This window comes from Canis lupus, chromosome 21, assembly GCF_048164855.1.
Source record: "Canis lupus baileyi chromosome 21, mCanLup2.hap1, whole genome shotgun sequence".
Taxonomy (NCBI): Eukaryota; Metazoa; Chordata; class Mammalia; order Carnivora; family Canidae; genus Canis; species Canis lupus.
In genome coordinates this window covers 2939636-2964125 of record NC_132858.1, presented here as the reverse complement: position 1 = coordinate 2964125, position 24490 = coordinate 2939636, and the positions used below count along the sequence as shown (strand labels likewise).

Here is a 24490-nt window from a genome sequence, read left to right as displayed (position 1 = left end):
CTGGGGAATTACTGGTGCTCAGTGTGGCCAGAGGCTGGGCTAGCGGACGGCTACCGTGCTTAGGGATACGGAGGAGGCTGAGCCTTTGCAGACGGAGGTCCAGAATTGGACTTATCTTCCTGTTCCCTGCTTCGGGCCTTCTCTCTTGCTCTCCCTCCTCATCTGAGGAAACATCATCAGTGGAAACATGGCTCCACGGAGAACCTCCCCACCGGTGGGCTGGGGCTGGGCCCCCATCTCCTCTTCCTCCATGAGGCAAGAAGGATGCCCCATCTCAGCCCTAGCACCCAGCAGGCCCTTTGTATGTATTTACCGACTGCCCGGCTGACTGTGCTCTCAGATTGCTTGGCAGCCCTGGAGAATGGGTCTCATGTAGGAAAGGGTTGAGTGGCCTCCTGAGCGTTCACTGTGTGCTGGCGCCTAGGCAGGGGTTGGGGAACAGACTTGGCCCTTTCCCAGAGGCCACATCAGGTGCTGCTCTTTGGCGTGTTCTCTCTTGTCTGGCTCCTACCAAGGTGAGAGGTGAGGACTAGGAGTTGAGGAGAAAGAGGGGCCTGTGTCACCTCCGCAGAGCCACCCGCCACCAAGGCATGTCGAGAAATAACTGCTTCCTTGGAATATGAGGAAAAACTCATTAACCCATATCCAGACACACATTCGGATTTAAGGCAGAAGTAATGAGTTATTTTATGTTAAATTTAGCAGAAACTGCCATTGTTTTCATGGAAAATCATCATTTTTTCCTTTCCCCTCAATGGTATGAGATACCACATAAGGCTTAGGGAGCTGTGAATGTTAGGGTGCCTCTAGGGGACAAGGGGTGTCCGGGTGGGTGGGGAAGGACCCAGGCCAAGTGTTCAGCAGGTGGAGGAATGGCACGTGTCCCCAGCGCCCATACAGTTCCAGCCCTACCTAGGTGTGCACGTGATTGCTAGAGCTCTCGGGACAACCTGCAGCTCCCATGAATACCAGCTACGTGGAGACCGTCTCGGTTGGAGTTGGCCTTCAGCCAGCAGTCCACCTTCCCAGGGCCTATGGGGTGGGGTCAGAGGTCCCCCTAGACGGCTGTGGATTCTTTATTTTGATCCTCGATGGTGCTCCAGGGAACTTAGCCCAGAGTGTCTATCCCGCCTGGCAGCCACTCCGCTGGTGGGCCCCAACAGCAGAGCTGACCTCGGAGAGAGGGGGTGGGGCTGGGGGAGGGGTACAGGCAGTGGAGACCACATGTGCTGCAGACACCTGGCCCCTGGCACACCAGACCCCAAGCCGAGTCAGTAGCCAAGATGACTGTAAAAGTTAAATCTTTCTATTTATTTCAAGAAAGGACAAGGAAAGTGGACTTGGACATTTTATATGAAAACAGACAAAACAGAAATAAAGGACCAAGTAGTTAATCACATTCATCTCAACATTGAAGTTTCAAGGCACCTACAAGGAGGCCAAAGGGCGGTTCGCAGTGCACTTTGGTTTGTGTTGTCGTCGTGGTGGGTGTTTGTGGGTCTTGGTTTTCTGAAAACCCCTGTCTGGTGGTGAGGTGGGGAGTGAGGCAGGCAGGCCCGGGTTTCAGATGGCAGCAGGCAGCAGTGGGAGTCGTCCCATCACTCAGACCCCCGAGAGATTGCTTTACCTTTCAGAGAAAAAGGAAAAAAAGACAAGGAACGGGCGGCCGAGTGGCCTCACAGGGCTGATTCAGCAGGCGAGGAAGGCCGGGGCTCAGGGGAGCCCAGGAAGACAGAAGGGGCCTTGGTCCTGGGGCCGGCCTCCCCTCCCCCTCCCCTAGCTATTGTTTGGCCGGGAACCCTGCCTTCTGCAGCACAGGGAGCCCCACTTCATTCTCCAGGGTCCGCCAAGGATCTCTCCTGGGCCGCCTCCTCCTTAGACTGCTTGAAATAGATCCCACTGAGCGAAGCCTGAGTGGCTCCAGAAATCTTTACAATACCAAATGAGATACAAACAACCTTTTAACATCCCGAGGGGGAATTGCTGTCCGTGGCTCTTAAAAAAAATGTTCACTCTGCAGTGCTTATGCGTGGAGTTTCTTTACTTTTTTCCTTTACCTCCCTGTTCACACCTGCCTGGTGACATTCATAATTAGCAGGTGTCCACTCCTGTAGCTGAACCAGGCACCCGAGCCATCTCTCTGGCTCACCTGCATTCGCAACCCCACAGCCTCCCCCAACCTGCCATCTCTCTCCCTGTCAGATGACAAACCTCCAATGCTGGGCTATTTGGCTTCCTCCCCACCACTCTCAGCATCTCTTTATGAGCTGGAAGGCACCAGGGCCCTCCATCCAAAGAATCCCCCCATGCTGCAGCCTGGTGGGTGGCCCTGGACGCCAGGGTGGGTTTCTCAGCTGGGTTGAGTAAAACAAAAACAAACAACAACAACAACAAAAACCCACAAAAAACCCTAAGGCCAGTTTCAGAGGTTTGTGCCTTCCTCCTGGGTATCCAGAACCTTTCGAAAACTGGACCAGCCACGCTCTGAACATGTGCCCTGCATGGGGCAGGTGACAGCTGCCCCAGATGGTCTGGCTCAAGGGAGGTGAGCATGTCTGCTTCTGCTTTGATTGTCAGGTTCCAGTTGCATTGGTTTTCTGTCTTGAGGAGAAAGCCTGGTTAGTTCTTCCAGGTGAGTGGCTCTGGGAGCAAGGATTTTGGATGGGAGTGTCAGACAAGGTGAGACACCCAGTTCTCTGCCCTTCTCGTTACCCGCGTGAGGCTCAGCTCGGAGAGAGGAAACTGAGTCACCCAAGCTTGCTGTTAGATCTTGCCCAATGGCTGGATTTGCCCCTCAGGCTCACAGCTGGTGATCAGTGGGTCCAAAGGACAGCAGAGTGAGATGCTTCTGGGAGGAAAAGCCACTGAGAGGAGCCCCTCTCTGGGCTGGCTGCCGGCGAGGCAGGTGCAGGATAGGAGGAAGGCCATTGCCAACAGATCTGCCTAGGCTCTTTGCACGAGCCCAAGGGGGCAGACAGCAAATGAGGAGGACAAGAAGTGAAGGGAGACTCAGAAGAGAGAAGCTAGAACTCCTCTGTGTGACCCAGCACAGAGGAGCACAGGGACCTGGCATCTTGCCAGGGTGGCTGCTCACCCTGATGGCCACAAAAGAGATTTAGGGGTGGTGACAGCAAGGACCTTCCCACAAGGACTCTCCAAAACTCCAGCTTTTGGGTTTTCAGGTGGAAATGGGGGCGGTGTGGGAAAGACAGGGGCCAGGGCACTGTGGTGGCCACAGGGGCCTTAGGGGCTAGCTTTGCTAGGAAGTGGGGGCCCGGTCAGCCCTCCACAGGCAGCCGTGTGCCCTCATCATGCCCACACTGCTCTCCTAGCAGAAGCCGGACATTTTTAGGAGAGACATGGGAGGGGGCAGTGACAGTGGTCTCCAGCAGGGAGACTGAAGGTCTGGCCTGTGCACAGTGTCTTCAGGGGTGACGTGAAGAAAGGGCTGGCCTTGCCCCACAGATTCGGGCTCTCGGGGCACACCTGCACACCCACTTGGTGGTGAGAAGCGGGCCTGACCCCAGTGACAATAGAACTTCCGAATCTAGAGAAACAATATATTTAAAATGCAGAGTGAGGGGAGGTGGGAGGGGACTCAAGAGCCAAGGGGATCTTTTTCTGAGTGTTTTTAGAGAAGCAAGTGTGGGTATTTCAGGCAAGTACTTGGACCATTTCAAAAGAAATGGTAAATGCTTGAAAACAGAGTGAAAAATGCCCCAGGCAGCCGTCAACCTGGCTGGGAAGGATGGATAGAGCCGGCAGCAGCGCCGAGTGTGGAGTGCGGCAGGGCGTGGGGGCGGGTAGCCGGGGGCACGCAGCAGGTGGGGGGGGGGCAGCCTGGGACCAGTACAGTGGGTGGTGGACCCTCTGACCAGACTCTAGGATGGAATGAGCGTGTCTGTGCTTCCTCTCCCGCTGCCTCTTGGACACCGAGGATGGGCATTTTGCAGCATCTCTGGTGGCACAAGCTGTGGGATGGCCCTGACCCAGGATTTTCAGGGGGTACTGGTCATTCTGAGCAGCGCGGTAAACATCTCTTGATATGCTCCTTACAGGGTCCTGGGGGATGATACAGTAAGGGTAGGAACCAGGATCTTTTAGTCAAAGAACCAGGCCTTGGCTAAGGGTGGAAAAGATCTGCCATATCCCCATCAAGTACTTGAATGCTCCTGGTGACAGAGAGCTCACTGTCTGATTCCTTTGCTGGCTGAGTTTCTCTTCCCTGACCTTCAGTTTTCCCTTTCCAGTTGGCCCTGCTCCCCTTCACTGGCCATAGGGAATGAATCACAGACCTACCCCGGGACAGAAAGGAAGCAGAAAAGCACATCTAGAGTCTTACTAAGTGACTAGATCAGCTACTTCACCTTGCTCTTCACCCCTGAAGGGAGACAGAATCTGGAGGGGGGTGGGGGAGTCCCTGCTGGGGGCTGGGACAGCTCCTGAATGACCTGTGTGGGCCCTGGAACCCTCCCTGTCCCCAAGGTCTGAGCACAAGGCACGTGATTGAGGCAGGACTGCCTTCCCTGAGAACAGTGCTGGAGTCCAGGCTCCGTCCAGCCCAGCCTGTTTCTGAGTGCTCTGGCCTGTGCGGTGTCAGCCTCGCAGACCCCCGGCTCCTCCTGGGGGCTGTGCAGGGGCAGCCTTCGAGCCAGGCTGGAAAATCCCTGCTTTGCACACTGCCACTGGGGGCAGGTTTGTAAAATGCAAAAAATCCCCCTTTCCTTTCACCTCCAAGGAGTTTAATCTCTTCTAATCAATTTAGCAGACTCGCTTGGTTGTAAACGGTAATGATTTGCATTTTTGAGCCTTTTTATGCCTCTTTAAGAAAAAAGATGCCTCCTCTGTCTGCCTTCTGGAAGGCCTGTGCAGGGCTGTGAATTGCTTGTTAGCACTCACCCTGGCACTGATCCAGCGCCAGGCCTCCGCCCGTCACCTGCAACTGATCGAGCTCAGGGAAGGGACGTGGGCATGCAGGTCCCCCACAGCTGACGCTGGCTGTGCTCCTGGCCCTGAAAGCAAGGTCCCGTCCTTGGGGATGCAGGCCACTGGGCACCCCAGGACCCCTCCTTCCAGCAAACACCCCAGCTCTCTCCTGGTTGTCTCCCCAGCCCCGTTGCTCCCTGTCTGCCGCATCCAATTTTCCTTGTTGTATTTTTCATAAGCTTGAGGCTCAGAAGCCCCGTCCTCCTCCCTGGTGTGTTCTGCAAGAAGCAGATTTCTGGAGTAGAGAGGGCTGGCGTTGGGACTTGAGCTGCCACTGGCGGGCTGGGGGAGGTGCCCTCTCCTCCTGCCTCGGCTCCAAGAAAGTGAAGGAGGGAGGCTCAGGTGCATCCTGGGCATGCTGCCCGGTGCTTCTCCAGGCCCCGTCAGCCACCTCAGACCCCACAGGGATCCTCACCTGGCCTGTCCCTCCCAACCTGGGCCTCCATCACCTGCTGTGGATCAGCGAGCACCTTCCAGAATCAGTGGTCTTTGGAGCCTCCAGCTTTTCTGGCTTCTCTGAAGCCAGACTCCTGCCTCAGCCCAGCCTCCACTTTGCAGAAGGGGTAACAGAGGCTGTGGATTTACAAAACATGCTTTCCCTCTGCCTCTCTGGAAACCCTTCCTGATCCCTCCTCAAGTGCTGCTCCTGGTGGGCCTCCCTGGGCCCCTAAGGGAAGGAGGAGGAGGGAAGGAGATGAGGCACAAGGCAGACATGGGCTCTGGGCTCTGGTTGGGGAAGCCTGGCCTCTCCACCAGCCCCAGCCAGGCCGTCTTCCTAGCCGGGGTCCCTCCCCTGCCAGCGTCACTTGGAGCCAGAAAGGGCCAGTGCCCCCGCTCCTGCCCCCAGACCTGGCACCCCACTCTGGGTGGGGAGGCCCTCAAGTCAGCCATGTGACCGCTATGTTCCTGTGGAGGCGGCCCAGGAAGCTGGAGCCAATTTACAGAAGATGGAGCCTTCCTCGGGGAGGCCTCAGGAAAAGGGAAGGCGAAAGAGGAAGAAAAGAAGCTTTTGATGCACATCATGTCTGCGGAATTGAGTATGACTAATTAATAGATTTTATTCTTAGTAATCTCTTAAGCATTCCATACATTGGGCCCCACGCCTGAGCTGAGCTTACAAGAGGCCTCATTCGCAAAATGCAAATGACTCGCCTGGCCCTGCTGCCTCCCCTCCTGCCTTGCCTTTTCTCCCCCTTCTCTCTCTCTCTCTCTCTCTCTCTCTCTTTAGGGGAAATTTAAAGCAAAATTGCCATGTAATAGAAAAGAGATTCTAATCACCACATCTAATTACGAAGGGTAAACCACTTAACCAAAGAAGTGTCATGGGCTCTTTTTTTTTTTTTTTTAAAAAACTTAAGACCTGCTATAAATGCCACAAAATACACTCATCAACACTGAGGCCAACAAGGTTGTTCTGGCTAGTTAGAGGCTGCCGGGGTCAGGTCGGCTGCCCGGAGAAGGGAGATGCCAGACAGAAGTGGTGGCCTGGGTGCCGGGCTTGTCTTCCAGGGCCCTGTCCTCACTTTGTCCATCAGGGGCTGGGGGAGGCTGGGCATCCTGCTGCATCTCTATTCTTGTGTTATGAGGACACTCAGAGGACTTGGACCAGGAGAGGACAGGGCTGCAGAGGAGACCTGGCTTCAGGTCCCCTCCTTGGCTTGGGGAGCTGTGAGGTGACAGACGTTCGGGAGCTCGTGCTCAGAAAGGACTCCAGGGGGGATGTCTGATGCTGAGGGCAGGAAAGGTGAGAGCAGACCCACTATCCTCAGCTCTCACAGGGCAGGAGGATGCCTGCAGAGAGCCCACCCACCGTGAGCTCCTGCCTGAGCCCCCCAGGGGAGCAGGAGACCCCTATGTCCTCAGGCCCAGGTGGGCCTGGCCTGCCCTGTGCTGTGGGGATCACGGAGGCCTGAGGCCTTTCTACCCTTCACTGACTCCAGGGCCACCTCATGTTCCCCAGATGCCTTCCTGACCTCTAAGGGGATGATTTGACCCCCTCCTGGTGTCAGGAGAAGAAAGGAGGACAGATTAAGATCAGGGGGCACCAAGCTTATAGGCAGTGGGAACTTGGGGGCTGTGGTGACGGGGACACCAGCAGAAGGCATGGGTGGTGCCGTGAGGGAGGGGACCTCGGGCTTCTTTCCCTACCCCCTCTTCCTGAGCCACTGCCCCACATCCTCTCACATCCTCTGCTCCTCTCCAAGCTGCCCTAACGGCTTGTATCAGGGGTGCCTGAGGCCAAAGTGAGGCAACCTCCACAGAGACGTAAATTTAAGGCTTGGAAAAATCTCTCTCCTGATCTCATTGAACGAGAAAATGATTCAAGTGGGCCAAGTCGGGGGAAGGCTTAGTTTGGAGCGAAGTGTGTCCATGCCTCGCGCCTCCACCGAAGGCTTGGGGGAGCCGGGTTCCCGTTGGAGGATGGGGGTGCCTCTTCTCCACCCTACTTGCACAGCCCTGTGGCTATTCCTTTCGACCCCGCCATTCCCTGAAGGGGCCGTCACATCTTTTCATGGCCTGTGAGTGGCCGGCCTCCCGCAGCCCGTCCTGGCAGCCCTGTGACCTCCGGCCAGCATATGCTTCCTGACTTTGGCTTTTGGCAAAGCCTTTGAGGCCTTTGAAACCACCACCAGAAGCCAGCCACCTTCTTGACCTCCCCTGCCCTCGGGCCAGTGTCTCTGACATGGCTCTTCCCTGGTGCCACACTGGTGGCACGTTGATGGGTGGTGGCCCAAGCTCCCCGAGGGCCAGGGATGCAGGAGACCACGGAACCCCAGGCGCCACTCCTCCCTTCCTTCCAGCTTTGCTGTCATCCTTTCATTATTGTTTTAATCTCATGGCCCACCACACCACACTGCCAGCTGATAAATGATGGCCACACGGGTTCCAGGGGGAGGAAGTAAAACCAGGATTCTCCCGAGGGCACCGGTCAGTACCCTTTTGGAGCTGGCATCTCTGGAGGTCTGGTCTTCCCTCTCCAGAGCAGAGTGCCAGGGGCGGGTGCGGCCGAGTGCTCTGCGTTTGGGGGGCTGCTGCTGTCTCCCAGGGCTCTTCTGAGAATTTTCATGTCTTTTTCTGGGCTTTGTTTAAGCAGCCATGGAAACCATTAGGTCTAATCAGCTGATTAAAAAAAAAAAAAAAAGTCCCTGTGCCAATTACCTGTCCCGGGAGGAAGCATACAGCAAGAGGAAACAGAAAGTCACTGCTGAGGTGACTGCATCTGTGTGTTGGGAGTTGGAGGGTGGCGGGGAGAGACACAAGGACATCGGCAGTCAAAGAAAGCTTTTCTCTGTATCAGAAAGGATTCTGGCCCAGCTCTGGCCAACCTGAGATAGGGTTGAGCTGAGAGCACCCCCTTCCCGGGGTCTCCCTGGCCACCCGACTGGGACAGAGACACCTGTGCCTTTACAAACAGCATTGTCCCCCATCCCAAACCCTCCCCCAACACGCTTTGTCTACTTACTCAGTGATTTCTAGGAGAAAGCAACATTTTCATGACTCTATTTTCTCAGGAAATTGTACGAACTGACCCAAGAAGTAGAAAGGACCGTATATGTGGCTCTATCTACCCATCTGTATTGAGAGACACGACATAGAGATCAACAGGGAGGTAGATGCACCTCCGAGTGGCTGGGAAACCGCAGCTCCCCTGGGGCTTCCACCGAGTGCTGAGTGCGGTGCATGGGACTGACGAGGGTTTTGGTATAGGAAAAAGAAAGTTCGCTTTTTTAATTGACTACACCATTGTTCAAAGAATGCAGTGAAAGGCGTGCTCTTTCTGCAAATCTGTAAGGGAAATGCTATGGAAAGAACGGGGAAGAGGTTTCAGGACACTATCTCCATAGCAAAAGATCTTTTCTTCCCTTTCTCCTTTGTGAGGAGCCTGAAAACCTTCCATCATGTCATGTCGTTGTCGGTTGTCGCCAACGAGAAGCTGGCAGCGAGCGAGAGCTGCGTGGGGGCTTCGAGTGGTGGCTGTTCTCTCTGACGGCTCTTTTGTGACGGCCCTAAACAGAGCATGAGGCGTACACAGATGCTGTACAGGTAGTATCTTTCCAGTTCAGGGGAAAAAAAAAACCTGACCCAACCCTTCCTGCCATATTATTTTTAGTTCTTCCCTCCCCAACTGGCATAATTTGGTATAAATTATGTCTTCAGCAACGTCAAATCCCCCTCCTACCTTCTATTCTTAAAAAAAAATTTTTTTTTTTTCACTGTCGTGTTCTATAAAATCATCAACCCTTCCCAAACTTTGCTTTCTGCTGAGAAAGTCATCATGGAATTTCTCTTCCTTGCTCTATGGGATGGCAGCGGGCTGGGCAAAGCCACGGCGTCGCCAGGCTGGGAGGAGGCGGCGGGAGCTGGGGCAGAGGTGGCCCTCGTGGCTGGCATCATGTGTAGGTGTAGTCTATGTCAGGGATGCCCCCATCCCGGTAGCCCCGCGTGGTGCCGTAGCCGATGGTGTGTGTGCCCTTACAGAGGCTGCTGCCATTGGAGGGGAAGATGGTGTGGACCACGTACTCCTCTTTGGCGCGGTAAGGGTTGATGGGCAGCATCTGCAGCCCGGGGCCCCGGATTTCCAGGATGGAATTATCCTTCTTGGTTCCTGACTCCATATAGTCATCCTTTTTCCGGCTGCCCCGATTGTAGGCCCGATCTCGGGTCAGCAGCTCGCCGGCCCGGTGCACGTACCAGCAGATGGCCCCCAGGACCAGGAAGAGGAATACGAGGGCCACAGCGCCACCAATGATGCCTGCCAGGGGCAGGCCCGCCATGGCATCCGCATTCTGCTCCTGGTTAAGGGTAGTAGTGGGGCCGTGGCTGTCTGCCGTCTCCGCCTTGGCACACACGGGCGTCTCGTCGGCCACGTAGGCGTTGCCGGTCTCCATGGTGACCATGCAGATGATGTAGGTGGACTTGGGCTCCAGCGCTGTCAACAGGTACTCTGTCTTATCCCCCTGCACCAGTGTCTCCGTGATGGAGCCCACAGCAGGGCTGTGGCCCAGGCGGAGCCAGCTGAGCCGGAAGGAGGAGGCCGGCAGTGTGGCCTTCCATGTGATGCGGATGGAGTCTGCCGTCAGCGGCTTCACGTGGATGGCCAGGGTCTTGGCGCCCTCGCCTGTGGCCATGGGGTAGTCGAGGCTGGAGTCAGGGAGGCGTAGCCCCGGCCTCTTGGCCTTGAGGGTGAAGAGCGAGCCCTGGGGTGTGGTGGCAGAGGCATGGTTGCTGGCCGTGGTCTTGGCAGCCGCGTTGGCTGCGCCCCCCTGGGAGCCCGTCTCGAAGCACTCATCCATCTCGCTGGTGATGTCCCTGATGGCCATGCCGCGGACCTTCTCGGGGCCCTGGCACATGAGGCCGCGCACATTGACCACGGCCGCCCGCGCCTGCACCCAGTCCCGCAGCCACATGAGGTTACAGCCGCAGAACCAGGGGTTGTTCCTCAGTAGCAGCTGCGCCAGGTTCTCCAGGTCGTCGAACAGGCCGCGGGGCAACGTGGTGAGGTTGTTGTTGGACAGGTCCAGGCGTTCCAGCTCGCGCATCTTGGCTAGCGTGTTGTAGGGGATGTGGCTGATGGCGTTGTCCTGCAGGTACAGCTTCTGCAGGTGGGCGCTGGGCAGGTTCAGGGGTGGGGCGGCCAGTGAGTTGCGCACCAGTGACAGCTCGGTGAGGTTTTGCAGGCGGCTGAATGTGTCGTCGGCAATGCGCTGGTTGGCCAGCAGGTTGCCATCGAGCACCAGGCGCCGGAGGCTGTTGAGGCCCTTGAAGGCGTGAAGCGGGATGGTGGAGATGCGGTTGTCATCCAGCCGCAGCTCCTCCAGCGTGCGGGGCAGTCCCGAGGGGATGCTGCTCAGGTGGTTCCGGCTCAGGAAGAGCAGTTTGAGCTGCTTGCTGTCGGCAAAGGCATCCTCTTCGATGCTGACGGTGGACACAGAGTTGTCATCCAGATGCAGCTTCTCTAGCAGTGGGATGCGGGCCAGTGAGTCCCTGGCAATTGTGCGCACGTTGTTGTCCTGTAGGTGCAGCTCCCGCAGGGAGCGGGGCAGGTTGACCGGGAACTCGTCCAGGTCATTCTCGTACAGGTAGATGACCTGCACATTGACCTTGGTCTTGAGGTCCTGGGGGATGCCAGCATTGTTGATCTGGTTGTTCTGCAGGTAGAGGGTGGTGGCGTCGTCGGGGATGTCAGCAGGGATGGAGGTAAGTCCCCGGTCGTTGCAGTAGATGAAGCCATTGTCACAGCGGCACACTGAGGGGCAGGTGGTGCTGTCGATGACCTCCGTCAGGAAGGCGATGAGCCCGTAGCAGAGGAAAAGCCAGTCCCGCAGGTCCATGGTGGCCGTGGTCATCATGACAGTGGCTGTGACAGTGGCAGTGGGTGTGGTAGTGGCGGTGGTGGCCGGGTGTGCCACCACCATGGTGGATGGCTGGGGGGAGCCGGGCCCCGCCTGATCTGGAGCCTCAACACCTGCAAGGAGCATAAGACACGTAGGGTGAGAGAGCGAGTCTCGGCGCCCACCCGCCTGCCGCCAAGGGGTCGCCGCAGGGCAGAGGCCAAGCCTTGGGGTGCACACCCCGCAGCCCTTTCTGTGCCAGGCTTACATTGCAGGCGATCCTTGGGCTGAGGTCAGCCTCTAACGACATCTGGCTAATGCGAAATCTCATCAGGAGCAAAGATGTCTGTGAATTAGGCGGCTGCAGTGTCGGCTCCCGGATGGTGATTTCAAGCCTCGGGTGAGGTTAATTTAGTGAGAGCCACGCCGTGGTTTCTGTTTCTTCTTTTTGAGACTTCACACTAAGCCAGTCTTTATGGCTAATGCTAAAAAGTGGCTGGTCAGTGTTGATGGGATGGATTTAAGGCGTGTTTTATGGATTCAAAGCCACCATTTCTCACTGGAACAGAAACTCGCATCCCTATCTGGCTTGTACCCAGGGTCTGAGGGAGAAGCTCGTTTCTGTGAGAGGCCCGTGAGTTCAAAAGAAGGGGGGGGGGTTGTCAGTAGAACCTGCAAAAAAGAAGCCTGGCATTGCCACTGGTGAGCAGTGGAGAGCGAGGAGCTTCATTGTCTGGTGTTAAAACATGTCCCGTTTGTCACTCATGCATTTTACAGACAGAAGAATGAGGTGTCAACGGGATCACTTTCTTGTGTATTTACAGAAAACTCTTTTTATCTGAGGTGCCCTCCCTAGCTCTGCATTCTGTGTCGTGTGGGAAATTAATCCACACTTGCCCCCTTCCCCAATCGTGAAGCTTTCGGCTATTTTGGAAAAGAAAATTATCTGTATTCTTGCATTTAAAGAAATGATGCAAATAAAAGGAGGGAGGGGTCCATGCCAAGGGAATCGGCTGCAAGGTGTCGTTTCGGTTTTTGGAAATGGAAAAATTGCTGCATAGATTTTTCTCATATTATTTTGCTGTTCATAATGGTAAAAAAACCAATCAAAGAGAAATGATCTTTCAACCTCAGTTGAGAAGGTGTCTTTGTGCAACCGGCAAAGGTCTGCCATGTAACTCTAGGTTCACGAAGGCTTTGCAACGGTGGGACATAACCATTGCCTCCCTTAGCCTGAGCTGGCCCACCCGGGGAACTGAACACCTACCTCCATTTCTCATCCAACGTCAAACCTCTCCCTCGTCTGTCTCTCTCTATTGCAGAACTGCTCCTCTCCACCTAGCAAACTGTTCTTCATCCTTCAGGACCATGCTCACATGTCCCCTCCTCTGCCAGGTCTTCCTAGATAGTGGAGATAGAGCCTCTCTATCTCCTTCCATCCATCGGTCCACCCATCCACCACTTGTCTATCCATGCAGCTATCCATCTTAGCCATCCAGCAGATCTTTGTGGAACACCCCTCATGAGCCAGCCTGGGTTCTAGCCCCTTGGGATCCCATTCTGGCAGGACAGTAGCTCGCACTATGATAAAGACTGCTCCTAGGGCTTTATGAGCATTTATGTCATTTAACCCTTCCAGCAAACCTGACGTCAATGCTCCTCTTCCCACTTAACAGATGAGAAAACTGAGGCTCAGAGGCATTAATGCACTCCAGACCACTTGAGGAGTGGTGGGGAGGAGCCCAGGCCAGAACCTTGGCCACTAGGCTCGTGGCGCCACATCTCATGCCCTTCTCTGTGGGGTGTTGGTTGCACTGGTGGGTAGTTAGTGTTTTAATGTCCCTGATGAAATTTTAGGTACTCAAGATGGGCTTATGTAGGCCCAGTGTGGCTTGGCATCAGCAACCACCCGAGGTGCTGAGCAAGGCAGGAATGCCTCCAGGCACTGCCCCCTACATACTCATGCACCATTTGCATTTACTGCGGCCTCTGGACAGCCAGCCCCAAGGCCTCCTGGAGTAAGCTCAGGCTTTGCCCATGGTTAACACACTAGCTGCGCTCAGGGCCTGTCAGGCAGGAAGCTTCATCCATGAGGTGGGCAGAGGACAGCTGGCTAGAAGCAAGTGAGGGCAAATGGGAAGGGTGCATGGGGTCTGTGCACAGAGCCAGAGGGGACAAGGCCTCGTGGAAAGCCGAGAGAAAGGGGGCCTGATGAGACCTTGCCCAACACTCTGGGCTCCTGAAGCCAGCTTAGGCACCCTTTTCTGAGCATCCACTGGCTGGAGGGGCTGAGGACACTGCCTGCTTATTTCTGGCTGCTCTCTTAACTCATCTCCTGGCCCAGGCTCTGGATCCTGAGCCCACTCACAGCTCTGCCTCGTGGGACTTGGAGAGGATCTTTGCTTCCTGCACTTGAGCTTGCTCTCGGGGGATTTAGCTGTCAGCTTTGTTTCCCTGACCTGGTGGCCCTGGCCCACTCCTGTCCTCTCATCTGCCTCCAGAGCCCTGTTGCATGCTGGTCTGCCCTCCTTCCTCTGTGTTAGCAAGAGTCATCCTATAAAATCTGGCTGGAACATGGGCATCCCAGGCTGCCTGGCCTTTATCTGACCACTGATCCCCTCATCTCTTTTTACATTTAGGACTGAGAAGGGCACTGGCCCAAACTACCCAAGAGGACAGGCTCAAAATGGGGCTGCTGCGTAGACCTGGACATGCCAGCCTTCAGAGGACAGGTTAAACCCAGGCACACGGGGGACCAGCCAGCCGGGTCTCACCCAGCCCCCTTCACAGAGGCATGTTTGTACTTGTGCGGGCTTATCATGTACACATGAAGGTTATGGAGCCTGGCTATCCCGTCTCAAGATGCTCAGGAGCAAAGAGGTGGGGCTGGGGCAGGTGCTGGGGACAGGAAGGCTCAGGTCTGCTCAAAGGCCACCTTGCCTCTGTCTCAGAGGTCCAGTCTGAATTCCTCCAGCAAGGGCCCCAGCATCTGGTCAGAGGACACACGCCTTCTCTGACCTGTCAGTTGCTGAGACCTGGCACATGGGGTACGTGTGGGCCTGGGCTTGGCCGTGTGGGGGCAGTGTCCTGAGCATGGCGCAGACTTGTTAAGGCCAAAGCCAAGGCCAGCCACCACATTCTCTGGCACACACATTAGTTCCTGGTGCCCGCTCAGCTCAGGGCCGTAGCCCTCAGCCTCCAGAAGCCCTGGCATCATAATAGAGTCTAAATTGCACCTTTCAGAGATGCCTGATGGATAACCAAGAAGCAGGTGGGAAGCAGGGACCCAAGGCCTTTCCCTTCCCCTGTCTGCAGGCCTCATCCATCTTGGCTGAAGCTCCCTCCACCGCCCCTTCCCCAAGGCTGCAGAGCAGGGCACAGCTTGAGGGGGGGGGTGGGGAGGAAGAGAGCATACCTTCTGGAAGAACCTTTAATTGCCCGGGGGCCAGGTGGCCTTTTTATTCCTTTGTTGTGTGTTTGATGGTTTATGTGGCCATCACATTAAACCTGGTAAATCGCCCTTCTTTTACGGGGTCACTTAATTGTTTTGTGGATTCCACAGACTTCAGCATGATGGAGTTCTGACCTGCCAGCTCCGTGATTGACAGTACGATCCTGCCCTCTGGGGCAGGGGAAGGGAGCAGAGAGGGGGCTCAGGGTGGCCATTTGCCAAGGGGGGACCTGGGGCATCATTCTTGGCATTCTCCATCAGTCACTGCTGGCTCCTGCTGTCCTTAGGACAGAGAAACCTGGGTTTGAGTCCTGCCTCTGCCACTTCCAGGCTTCTGATAGGGACTCCTTGTCAATGGCTGTGATGCTGGGTCCCCACTCCTTCTAATTGTGTATCTTCAGCCCCATACCCCAAGCCACGGTAGAAGCACTGATCTACAGCTGGGGCACACAGAGCTGGCCCTTCAACACCAGGACCACTCTGTGTGACCCTGGGCTGCTCTCCAGCATCTCTCTCATGAGGAACTAACTCTCCAGGCCCAGGGAGGGGTGTGAATGGATGCAGCCCACAGCTCAGCTCTTGCCTCGGTCCCCTTGGAAGTCTGAGAGGCAGCCTACCCCGGTTCCTGAAGGCCCTGACCATCCTCGTGCTGCCTCTGGGCCTTTGTTCATGATCACGGGACACCAGTACACCCTCCCTTGCTCACACCTTGCCAGCTTCTACTCCTCCCCAAGACCTCAGCTTAGAGCCCCCCATCCCCAAGCTTTCTCTGATCCTCTGCGAAGCTGACCCCATGCTGGCTTTGCTTACAACCACTTCACTGGTGGGAGATATTTATCTGCCAGCTGGATGGAAGTGCTTCCCTGTTGGAGACCCCCTGGCCTGGTGTCTTCCCCAAATCCCATCAAGCTGGAGGCTGCCAGAGGCCCAGGGACTGCTGGGGGATCCACTTGGGAGCGGGGGTTGGAGTGAGGGTAGTTAGAGGACACAAGACCCAGCACACAAGGCCCAGCACAAGCCCTGGCATGCTGGGTAGGACATGATGTCTACTGCTTCAGGTTCTTGGCGCACCCTTAGACATGAGCACACCAGGGGGCTGAGCGTGTTTTTGGAAGGAGCTAGAGGTCCCAGGCAGGAGAGGGAAAGCAGGGCAGGCCTCCTCATACCCCCAAGCCCCCAGCTGCCTCATGTTCATCAATGAAGGGATGTCCTGATGCTGGGTTGGTCCCCTGAAGGGGGGGGCAGTCTCAGCCCCCACTTTAGGAATCAGAGAATTCCAGGTGGTGCTGACCCCGAGATGGAGGCATGTGGACTAGAATCAGGGAGGAGACAACAAAGCTAAGTTCGAACCTGGCCTCACCAGTTCTCGGCTGAGTGGCCTGTGGCGATGCCTCTCTGGGCCTTGGCCTCCTCATCTGTAACGAGCTGCCGGGAACCCCACTCTCTGGGGAGGACAACAGGAGAGGGGCTGTGTGGAGTGCCCAGCACAGGACTGAGTGGTTTTAGAAAGAAAGGCTGCTTCACTCTGTCCCGGGGAGGGACCCCGAGGTGCTTCTATGGCCCACTCAGCACAGCTGCCCACCTGTCTTGGTGGAGCTTCAGAAACAACTGAGCCAGGGAGCCCCTTGCCTTCCCCTTTCCTGTGTCCCTGCTGCCGGCCCTCTTCAGCAACAAGAATTCACTGTATTTTCCCTAAACCTTGCCAGGTCCTCAGGTCCTTCCTGGAAGAGCGGGGCCCGAGGCAGGAGCAAAGCGTACGGGGCAAACTGGAGTGAAAGGAGCCATGGTCTCCCCCCAGCAGGCAGGGAGCTTCACCTCCATACCTCTGTCTAAATTAACGAGGGGTCCCACACTTTCTTCCCCACCAGCCAGCACTACCTTCCCAGCTTAGCTACAAGCAGCACAGGAGGAGGGCCATAAGGCAGGGGGGCTGGGAAAAGCTCCCCTGCTGCCACCTCCAGCGAGCCCTCCACCCCCACTCCTGTAAGGCCAACAGCCAAGGGGGCCTGCCTGGGCTCAGTACAGCGGCTCCCCCTCCTGAGGGTAGCCTCAGGTCTCAGGCCTTCCTCTGTAAGATGGGACCATAAATGATCCACTTCCTTGGGTTTCGTGAGGATAAGCTATGTTCGTCTTAGCAGCAGGCAGCACTTCTGGGCAGGTCCAGATGGAACCAAGGGCCAGGGGGAGACCCTGGCATTTTTGTGTGAGCGCACTTTTTCCTAGCCCTAGTTCGGGCCCAGGCCAGCCGAAGCCCACTGAAGCCACCTGCTTCTGGCAGGGAGCCAGCTGCCATGACCCTGGAGCCCCTTCCAAGCCTGCCCTGCACAACAGTGCCCCTGCTCTCATCCCCTGGTGCCACTGAAAACTTATAGTAGAAGGGGGAGAGGGCTAGGGTGGTGGTGGTAGAGGATTCTTTTAAAACCTAAAGTTAATTATTTTTCTAATTTCATGCTGCATGCATTATGCATCAGCTGTTATCACTAGCAGTAATTGCAGACAGGTATGCAAATCCACTAAAAATGTACCTCGAGTTCACCTCACGGCGTAGGCCGTCTGGGCGGTGCCGGGCGGCAGGATGTCCTGAACTTCAGAGAATGCAAATCCCTTTCAAAAATAAGACTTTAAAATTGTGTCTTAGGAGGTTAATTATATTGATAACAGGGTTCGATATTAAACTATTCGGGGCCAGGAGGGGGTGGGGGGATGAAAGGAGACACGTGTAATTTTGTTTCTCTCTCTCCCCACATTATTGAATAAGATATTCCCGCACCTGATATTTCTGTCTGTCTGCGTGCATTTTTTAGTAAAGCTGCCTAGACTGTGGCTTCCTTTCTTTGGGGAAGGAAAAAGGAAAGGGCAGGGGAGTTTCAGAAGGTAGAAGTAGGGCTGGAGGGCCTTTATTTGGGGTGGGGGCAGAGGGAAGGAAGAAATAGGGCAGCCGGGAGGGAACCCCAGGGGTTTGTAGGGTCAGGGCTGCTGGGCCTCTGAGCAGCCAGCAGGATCCTGGCAGCCAGGGGCAGAGAGAGAGGAGCAGGGTGACCAGGAGAGGCTGGGGAGGGTGATGTTTGTTGATAATGAAGCAGAGGCAGGGAGCAGACTGGGAGCAGGCTGGGGGTGGGGCCCCCTGGGGCTCTGTGCACCCCCCACTGCCCTGTTCCTGGAGAGGCCCTCCCCCAATCATGTATCATGAGTGGATTCTCCAACCATTCACACTAGAATGTAAACTCCTCTAAGCCAGGATCTGTTCTGTCCCGTTCACCAGCCCAGCAGAGCCTGGCACAGGAGTGCTCATAAGCATCTGGTGAATGAATGAATGAGTGAGTGAATAAAGATGCCAAGGAAGGCCCCTGCCAATCTAGGTTTCTAGAAACCTAGAAACAGGGAGAGGGAGAGAAGAGGGAGGCTGGCACCCCTTCAGCCCCACCCCAGGAAGTGGTAGCCAGCCAGGTGCCCTTACCACGGCAGCCCAGGAAAGGAGAGGGACTGACTGGTCTGAATTGTACAGCCAGTGGTAGAGGAGCCAGACACAGCCCCAGGCCTGGACTCGCTGTCCAGTGCTCTCTCCTGCCCTTTCAGTTGCCTAGGGGGCCGTGCCCCACCCCAGAGGGAGACACCTGAGGAAGACTCCTGCCTGCCCCGCTGCTCATCTCGTCTGACATGGAGAGGCTGACCTGGCATTGCCCAACTGCAGATCTACTTCCAGGCATTAGAGGCCAACCTCACTTTCTTAGAGAAGGCCCCTCCCCTCCCACCCCACAGATATGCACAAGGGTGGACCCTGTCCTCAGGACCCTGGAATGGGGGAGGCGCAGGACCTTGGAGATTATCTGCCTTTTTCACAGGGAAGGAAAAACTAGGCCCAGAGAGCAGAAGGGATTGATCCAGCAGCCCAGGACCCTCCTCCTCCCGGCACTGAACCCTCAAAGCCTTTCCCAGAGGTTTGGCACAGAGGGGATGATGATGCACAGTATCCAGCTCACACAGGGACTCCTGGGGCTGCCTCCCCTGCCAGCAGGTCTGCAGACCCCTCTAGCCCCATGGAGTGGGGCCCATTAGTGGCAGTGGCTGGCCAGGGGAGCCCCTGCTGCATGTTCAGTTCTTCGTGACCTCCTCTCCCCTCCAGCTGGCCGCTGCCCTGCAGGGCTTGCATGCCCAGTGTGCAAAAACAGGGAGCACATTCAGGGAGAGGAAGGGATATGCCCAAGGTCACACTGCGTACAACAGGAGGGAGAGGGCACAAACCCATATCTGCTTGGCCCCCGGTTTGTTTCTCTTTGCTTTTCTGCCCTGGGATGGAAGGAAGCTCCACAGCTCACCAGAGGCAGAGGCCCACACTGAGCAGATTCTCCATAAATATTAGGGGTGCAGGCCTAGGGAGCAGGAGCGGGCCCTAGGAATTGCTCCCCAGCCCCTCTTGGGGTCTGGGAGGTAAATAGGGACAAATGATTGGATAGTGGGGGACGCATGGTAGGAGTGAGCAAGGGGAGGCCAGGTGGGCAGGGGCTAAGCTCGGGCTCCCTGCGATCCTGACGCCTGTCGGCCCTGCTGCCGGGCTGGCACGCCTTTATAATAAATAACAGCAAATAGCCGTTCCGCAGGGCATCTTTCACGCCGGTGGCTAATAACACGGCTATTAATGCCCCCGCAGACGGCGTGCGTGTCGCGCCGGGCTGACGAATGTCCCGGGCCCTGGCGCAGTCATAAATCAGCCCCTCTCCTGGGGAAGCGTGCAAAGAAGTGTCATTTTCCATCTTGGTAATGAATTGGGGCTTCCCTACCCTGCCCTGGGTGCTGCCGCTAGAAGTTGCCAGGGATTTGTGTTTGGAGAAGCATGAGCCCTCCCTCCTGGCCTCGGGGGAGCCCAAAAGAGTGGGCACTACCCCCCCCAGGCAGGACCCAGCTCCCCACCTGACCGGCCCTGGCAGTTCGGCAGCTCGCCAGCAGCCCACAGCTCCAGTGAGGAGGAGGGGCCCTCTGGCCTGCTGTGTGATCTTGGGACCCCAGCCTGCCACTCTCACCAACAGAGGGGCTGCACTGCAAGCCAGATCACTGTTGCCCAAGGCCAGCGGGCACAAGGCCTTTGGTGGTGGCTTTGGCTCAACCCCACCCTTGGTCCTCCAGAGCAGGGCAGGGGCAGTCTGGATGGAGGGACTACCTCCAGTTGGAGGGCAGCAGGTGCCATGGCTAGTGACCTAGGTCACCAAAGGTCCTGCCTCCCCCGAGGCCTCACTACTGCCCCCTTTGGGCAGAACTAAGAGGGGCTCAAAGTGAGACCTCTCCTCTGGAGCAACAGGGTCTGGTAGGGCAGCAGGTTACTTGAGAAAAGGGTACTCCCATATACCCTGGGCCCACCCACCCCGGGGTAAAGCATGGCCACTGGGTAGCAAAAGACCCATCCCCTAGCAAGCAGAAACTGTCAGTTGCCTGACTGTGGGTGGGCTGGGTGGGCTGGAGCTGCAGACCTGGGGAGGTCTGTGATACCCAGTGCAACCCAGCTGGAAAGAGAGCAGGCCCCAGCCGCCTCATGCGCCACACTGTCTCTGGGCATTAGGAGCTGCTGGGCCTTCCTGGGCCACCCAGAGCCCATCCACATCTGCCTTACCTCCTGAGCTGCAGCCCCGGAGCCTGCTGGGGTCTCTGTTCTGGATGCTTCCACTTGAGGTGGACCTGAACACACTCACATTCCGACCCTGTGGCCCCGGCACTCGGGGGCAGGCTGCAGAGCTGGAGTATTGGGTGGAGCTAGGGGCTCCCCCGGGAGCGGGGGAAGACCCCCGCTGTGCTCTGCTCTGCCGGGCTCCTGGAGCTCACACGTGGCTGCAGGGCTGGCGTCGCATGCTCTGTCCGGTAGGCTTCAGGCACAGCTGGCCTCTGCCCCTGGAGTGAGGGGTGGGCGCGAGGGGCCTGTAGAGGCACTCCCTGCAGGCCAGGGCCTCCCGCGTGCAGCCTGAAGGGGTTCTGGGCCCCTGCTCCCCAGGCATGCCCTAGAGCCTGGGGTCCATCCTGCCCAGGTGGCCTCTCACTGTCCTCTTTCAACTTTTGCCCTTTTGTCTGTTGGCCACCTCCTCTGAAAGGCTTCTGCGTGGCTTTTACCCTCTTTTCTTCACCAAGTTTTTTTTTTTTATCCCTTGAAGTCACTTGGCAGAATGGGCTCCGGTGCAGAGAGCATTCTTGCGTGACAGAGCTGAGGGGGAGCCACTCTCCAAAGAATCTGTATTCCTGCCACTCAGGCTGTGTCTCCGGTGGGGGGGAGGGAGGGGGTCCATTACCCCGCTGAGGAGTTCAGACGTTCACGGGGGGCTGGAGCCGCTGACATGCACCACTGAGCTGTCAGGCCTCTCTTTGGAAAGATGTTCGGGGGTGGGGGGGTGGGGGGGCGTGCTCAGTCCTGCTTGGCTTCTCCTGTTTGTTGAGAAGGTTTTCTTGCTGGGGAGGCGGGTTGGGGAGGGACAAGTTAGTCCCGCTTCACCCCCTGGTCTTGTCTGTCCAAAAAAGAGTTCTGCTCACCCACTCCCTGCCTCCTCACCTGCCAAAAAACAATACAAGCGATTAAGGCCGGGAAAATGAGGAGCCACGCAGGGACAGGCGGCTGGGGCTGCACGGCCCCCTCTCCTGCCATCCCTCTGGAACCCGCTTTCTTGAACACCACTCTCCAGTGAGCCGGAGGGGGCTGGCATGATTCTCCATCATCTCCCTTCTCTCAAATTCAGAGAACAAACAGGGGGCCATGCAGAGCACCCTCCTCAAAGCTCCCCAGTTTCCTTTCGCTGGGGAGGAAGGATCGGAAAGAGACATGAAGTTCTGAGGGCTCCTGGCTGTGCAGGGGCTGCCTGCCCGGCCCAGAGCTGGCTCCACTTCCCCCAGCACCTGCTCCTCTTGCTAAAATGTCATTCAAAGGATCCAACTGGGCCACCTCGGTCTCGGCTTCCAGAAGCAGCACTGCCTTCCTCACCATGGGAAGCGGGAGCAGCAGGGAAGCGGAGAAGTTAGGTCTCAGAGTCCCTGGCCTCCATCCTGCAGCTGCCCCACTTCCTAGGCCAGGGTCAGGGCTCCACGCCCCCAGTGCCCTCAGAGGCCATCCTCCCCTTCCACAGAGGCCCGGAGGCAGGGCTGGCTGCTCCTCAGAATCCAAAACAAAACCCAAGCCCTCCGATCACCTCTCATTAGCGTGGCGTGCTGAAGCCCTGCAGTGCCCCAGTGTCCGCATTCCCCCTGCGGGAGCCCCTCTTTGCAAAAGAGCTTTTATTACACATCTGAGAGTGTGAGCTCTGGTTTGAAATCGGATCCAGATGGGCTCCGCTGCATCTGGGCACTCTCCTTTGTTGGGCTGAAGGTGGCTGATTTGAGAAATGCTTGTTGTCTGGGGCTGTTACAAATAAAACCAAGGATATTTAGGGGTGCAGGGGCGGAGTGCACTGCCCCCCTGGATGTCCAGCCTGGCAGGGGTGCACATGGGACTAGGGGTGGAGTGCAGGCTGAGGCTCACCTGGCTGACAGGATAAGTGGGGGAATCTTGGGACAAGCCTCCCCAGGAGGAAAGAGGTACAAGAACCAGCAAACCCCACGGATCCTGTGTGGCCAGGCCCTGAGGTGCCAGTGGGCAGATAGGGTGTGGCCCCTGGGGGGGGTAAGGGGGCTGGGCAGGAGGGAGGGACAGGATAGTCCCTGCGTGAGGGGTGACTGATGGCTATGGCGTGGGTTCTTATTGCTATTAGCCCCGCGTGATTTCATCGGATTATAAATTGTAATTTCTCTATGAAAGTGAGAAATGGAAACAGTCCAATGAGGTCATCTGACTCCCTGGCCAGGACGAGCAAATTGTTTTGTACCCCTGAGGGGTGGGAGGGGAGGTGGCTGGGCCACTGTATGGAGAGAGGATGTTGGCAGTGTCCTCGGAGCCCAGAGGCTCCAGCCGGCCATGGCTGCTGATCCCCCACGACAGAGAGAAACGGCCTAAGTTCTGCTTTTGAAGTTAGGAACCAGGAGGGCAGCTTTATCCTGCCGGCACCAGGCCCTTTTCACAGCCCTTGGGATAAAAAGGCAAGGCTCCTACGCAGCCTCTGGAGCCCCACATGGCACAGCCCCACCTGTACATTGGAGTCCCTGGAATGCCCCAAGCCCGCTCTCCCCAGGCCCTCCCCCCAAGCAGTCCCCGCTCCTTCAGGGGTCCACCCAGCATCACCCTCACCTCCTGCAGCCCCCTTCTCCTTGGGGTACGTGGTCACACAAACCATAGTGTCCTGAAAGGAAGGACTGTGTCTGCTTGTCTGAGGCAGATCCCCCAGTACCTGGCTCAGTGCCTTGCACACAGTAGGCGCTTCATAAGTGTACCCTGTGAACTCCCCTCTCTCCTTTCTCATTTAAAAAACTGGGGTCTAAACAAGGCTCTTGCTGGGCCTGTCCGACTTTGTCTGTCCTGGGTCGGCCTGGCTGGCGGTGCTTGGGAGGTGTGAGCTCTGCTCATTGTGGGTGCGTAGTGATGATAGTTAGTAGCCACCTGCGCTCATTGAGCCAAACCAGACCCAGGAATAAATATGTAAAATATGTGCCCTCCTGGAGAACATCTACCTACCCCAGCAGGTGCACTATTGGATCGTGTAGGCAGGCCAAGGCCACACAATGCAGAATGAATGCTCCATGCGGACATTCTATGTGGTCAAATTGAGCGGGTGGTCAATAGGACAAATTGAATCCATGGAATCCCAAGGGTTCAGCCATGGGAGCTCCTCCTGGGCCCCAGGCCACTTTGGCCATGTAGACCCTTCCCCCTTCAGGGCATTCTCTGCCCACCACCCCTCGCCTCGGCTTCCCTGTTCCCACAAGCCCCAGGTCTCTGCTCTGCCAAATGGACCATTTTTTGGGTGAACATAATAAAAGCTTCCATTTGTATGCACTTGAGATGCTTACAATTTTACTCTGTGTTATAAATAATAACACCATAACCATACTAAAAGAAATTTGAAAGGGGGACAGAAAGCCAAGTGCACAATCCCACATGTCTACGCTGCTCCACTTTGGCTGGATCAGCCCGTACACATACACTGTCTGCAAGGGGATAGTGCATGCGCCTTATCCTTTTCCAGGTCATTTCTGCTTTGCTGTCTCTCTTAAGCCTTGGGAGAACCCAGTATAGCTGGCCAGGCAGGGCAGACCATGACCCTGAGAAGGGGCCACTTGTCCAAGATCGCACAACCTGCATGACAGACATCCATGGCCTGGAACTCTGGGCCAGTGCACCTCTCTCTGCATGACACTGAGGCTCAGTGCAACAGAAACCCGCCATTAACCAAACACATGGTGGCCCCTGGGCCCACTGTACTGAGGGAACATGGGTTTTCCTGTGGCCCTCCTGGGCAGTCATCTGTCCATCCATCCTTCTCTCCATTCACCCATCATGCATCTGTCCATCTATCCATCCATGCATCAATCCCTCCCTCTCTCTCCCCATCCCTCCATCCATCTACATGTCTGTCCATCTCTCTCCCCCACTCCATCCATCCAGTAAACATGTATAAACGTGTACTGCATCCAGTCATGCTCCCAGCGGCACCATGCAAGATGCTGGGATCCAGAGAATCCCAGGAGCTCGAAGTCTAGTGGGAAGGCCATTGATTGGTGGAGGGCCACAGTAGGTGACCCACACAGGGCCCTATAGTGGCAAAAACCCGCCTTGCCCAGCCCCATCACTGGGGGCCTGATGGTGAAGGTAACACTGTGCTGG

General features: G+C 56.5%; 2 protein-coding genes across 5 annotated transcripts in view; one reads left to right on the top strand and one right to left on the bottom strand.

The window, feature by feature from the left end:
• MACROD1 (mono-ADP ribosylhydrolase 1) overlaps positions 1–24490 on the top strand; it is a 150132-nt gene that overhangs the window by 34867 nt on the left and 90775 nt on the right.
• Positions 1285–24490, bottom strand: part of FLRT1 (fibronectin leucine rich transmembrane protein 1) — an 81281-nt gene continuing 58075 nt past the window's right edge. For 2 of the 4 annotated variants that reach the window (XM_072789643.1, XM_072789644.1), the window contains 2 exons: positions 20372–21295; positions 1285–11452 (listed from right to left, as the gene is read on the bottom strand). In XM_072789643.1, coding sequence (XP_072645744.1) covers positions 9378–11402 — 2025 coding nt within the window. In that variant the 5' untranslated portion in view covers positions 11403–11452; positions 20372–21295 and the 3' untranslated portion in view covers positions 1285–9377. Of the gene's footprint in view, positions 11453–11586; positions 13067–20371; positions 21296–24490 lie in introns of those variants that run through there. The other 2 variants (XM_072789646.1, XM_072789645.1) reach the window with 2 other exon arrangements.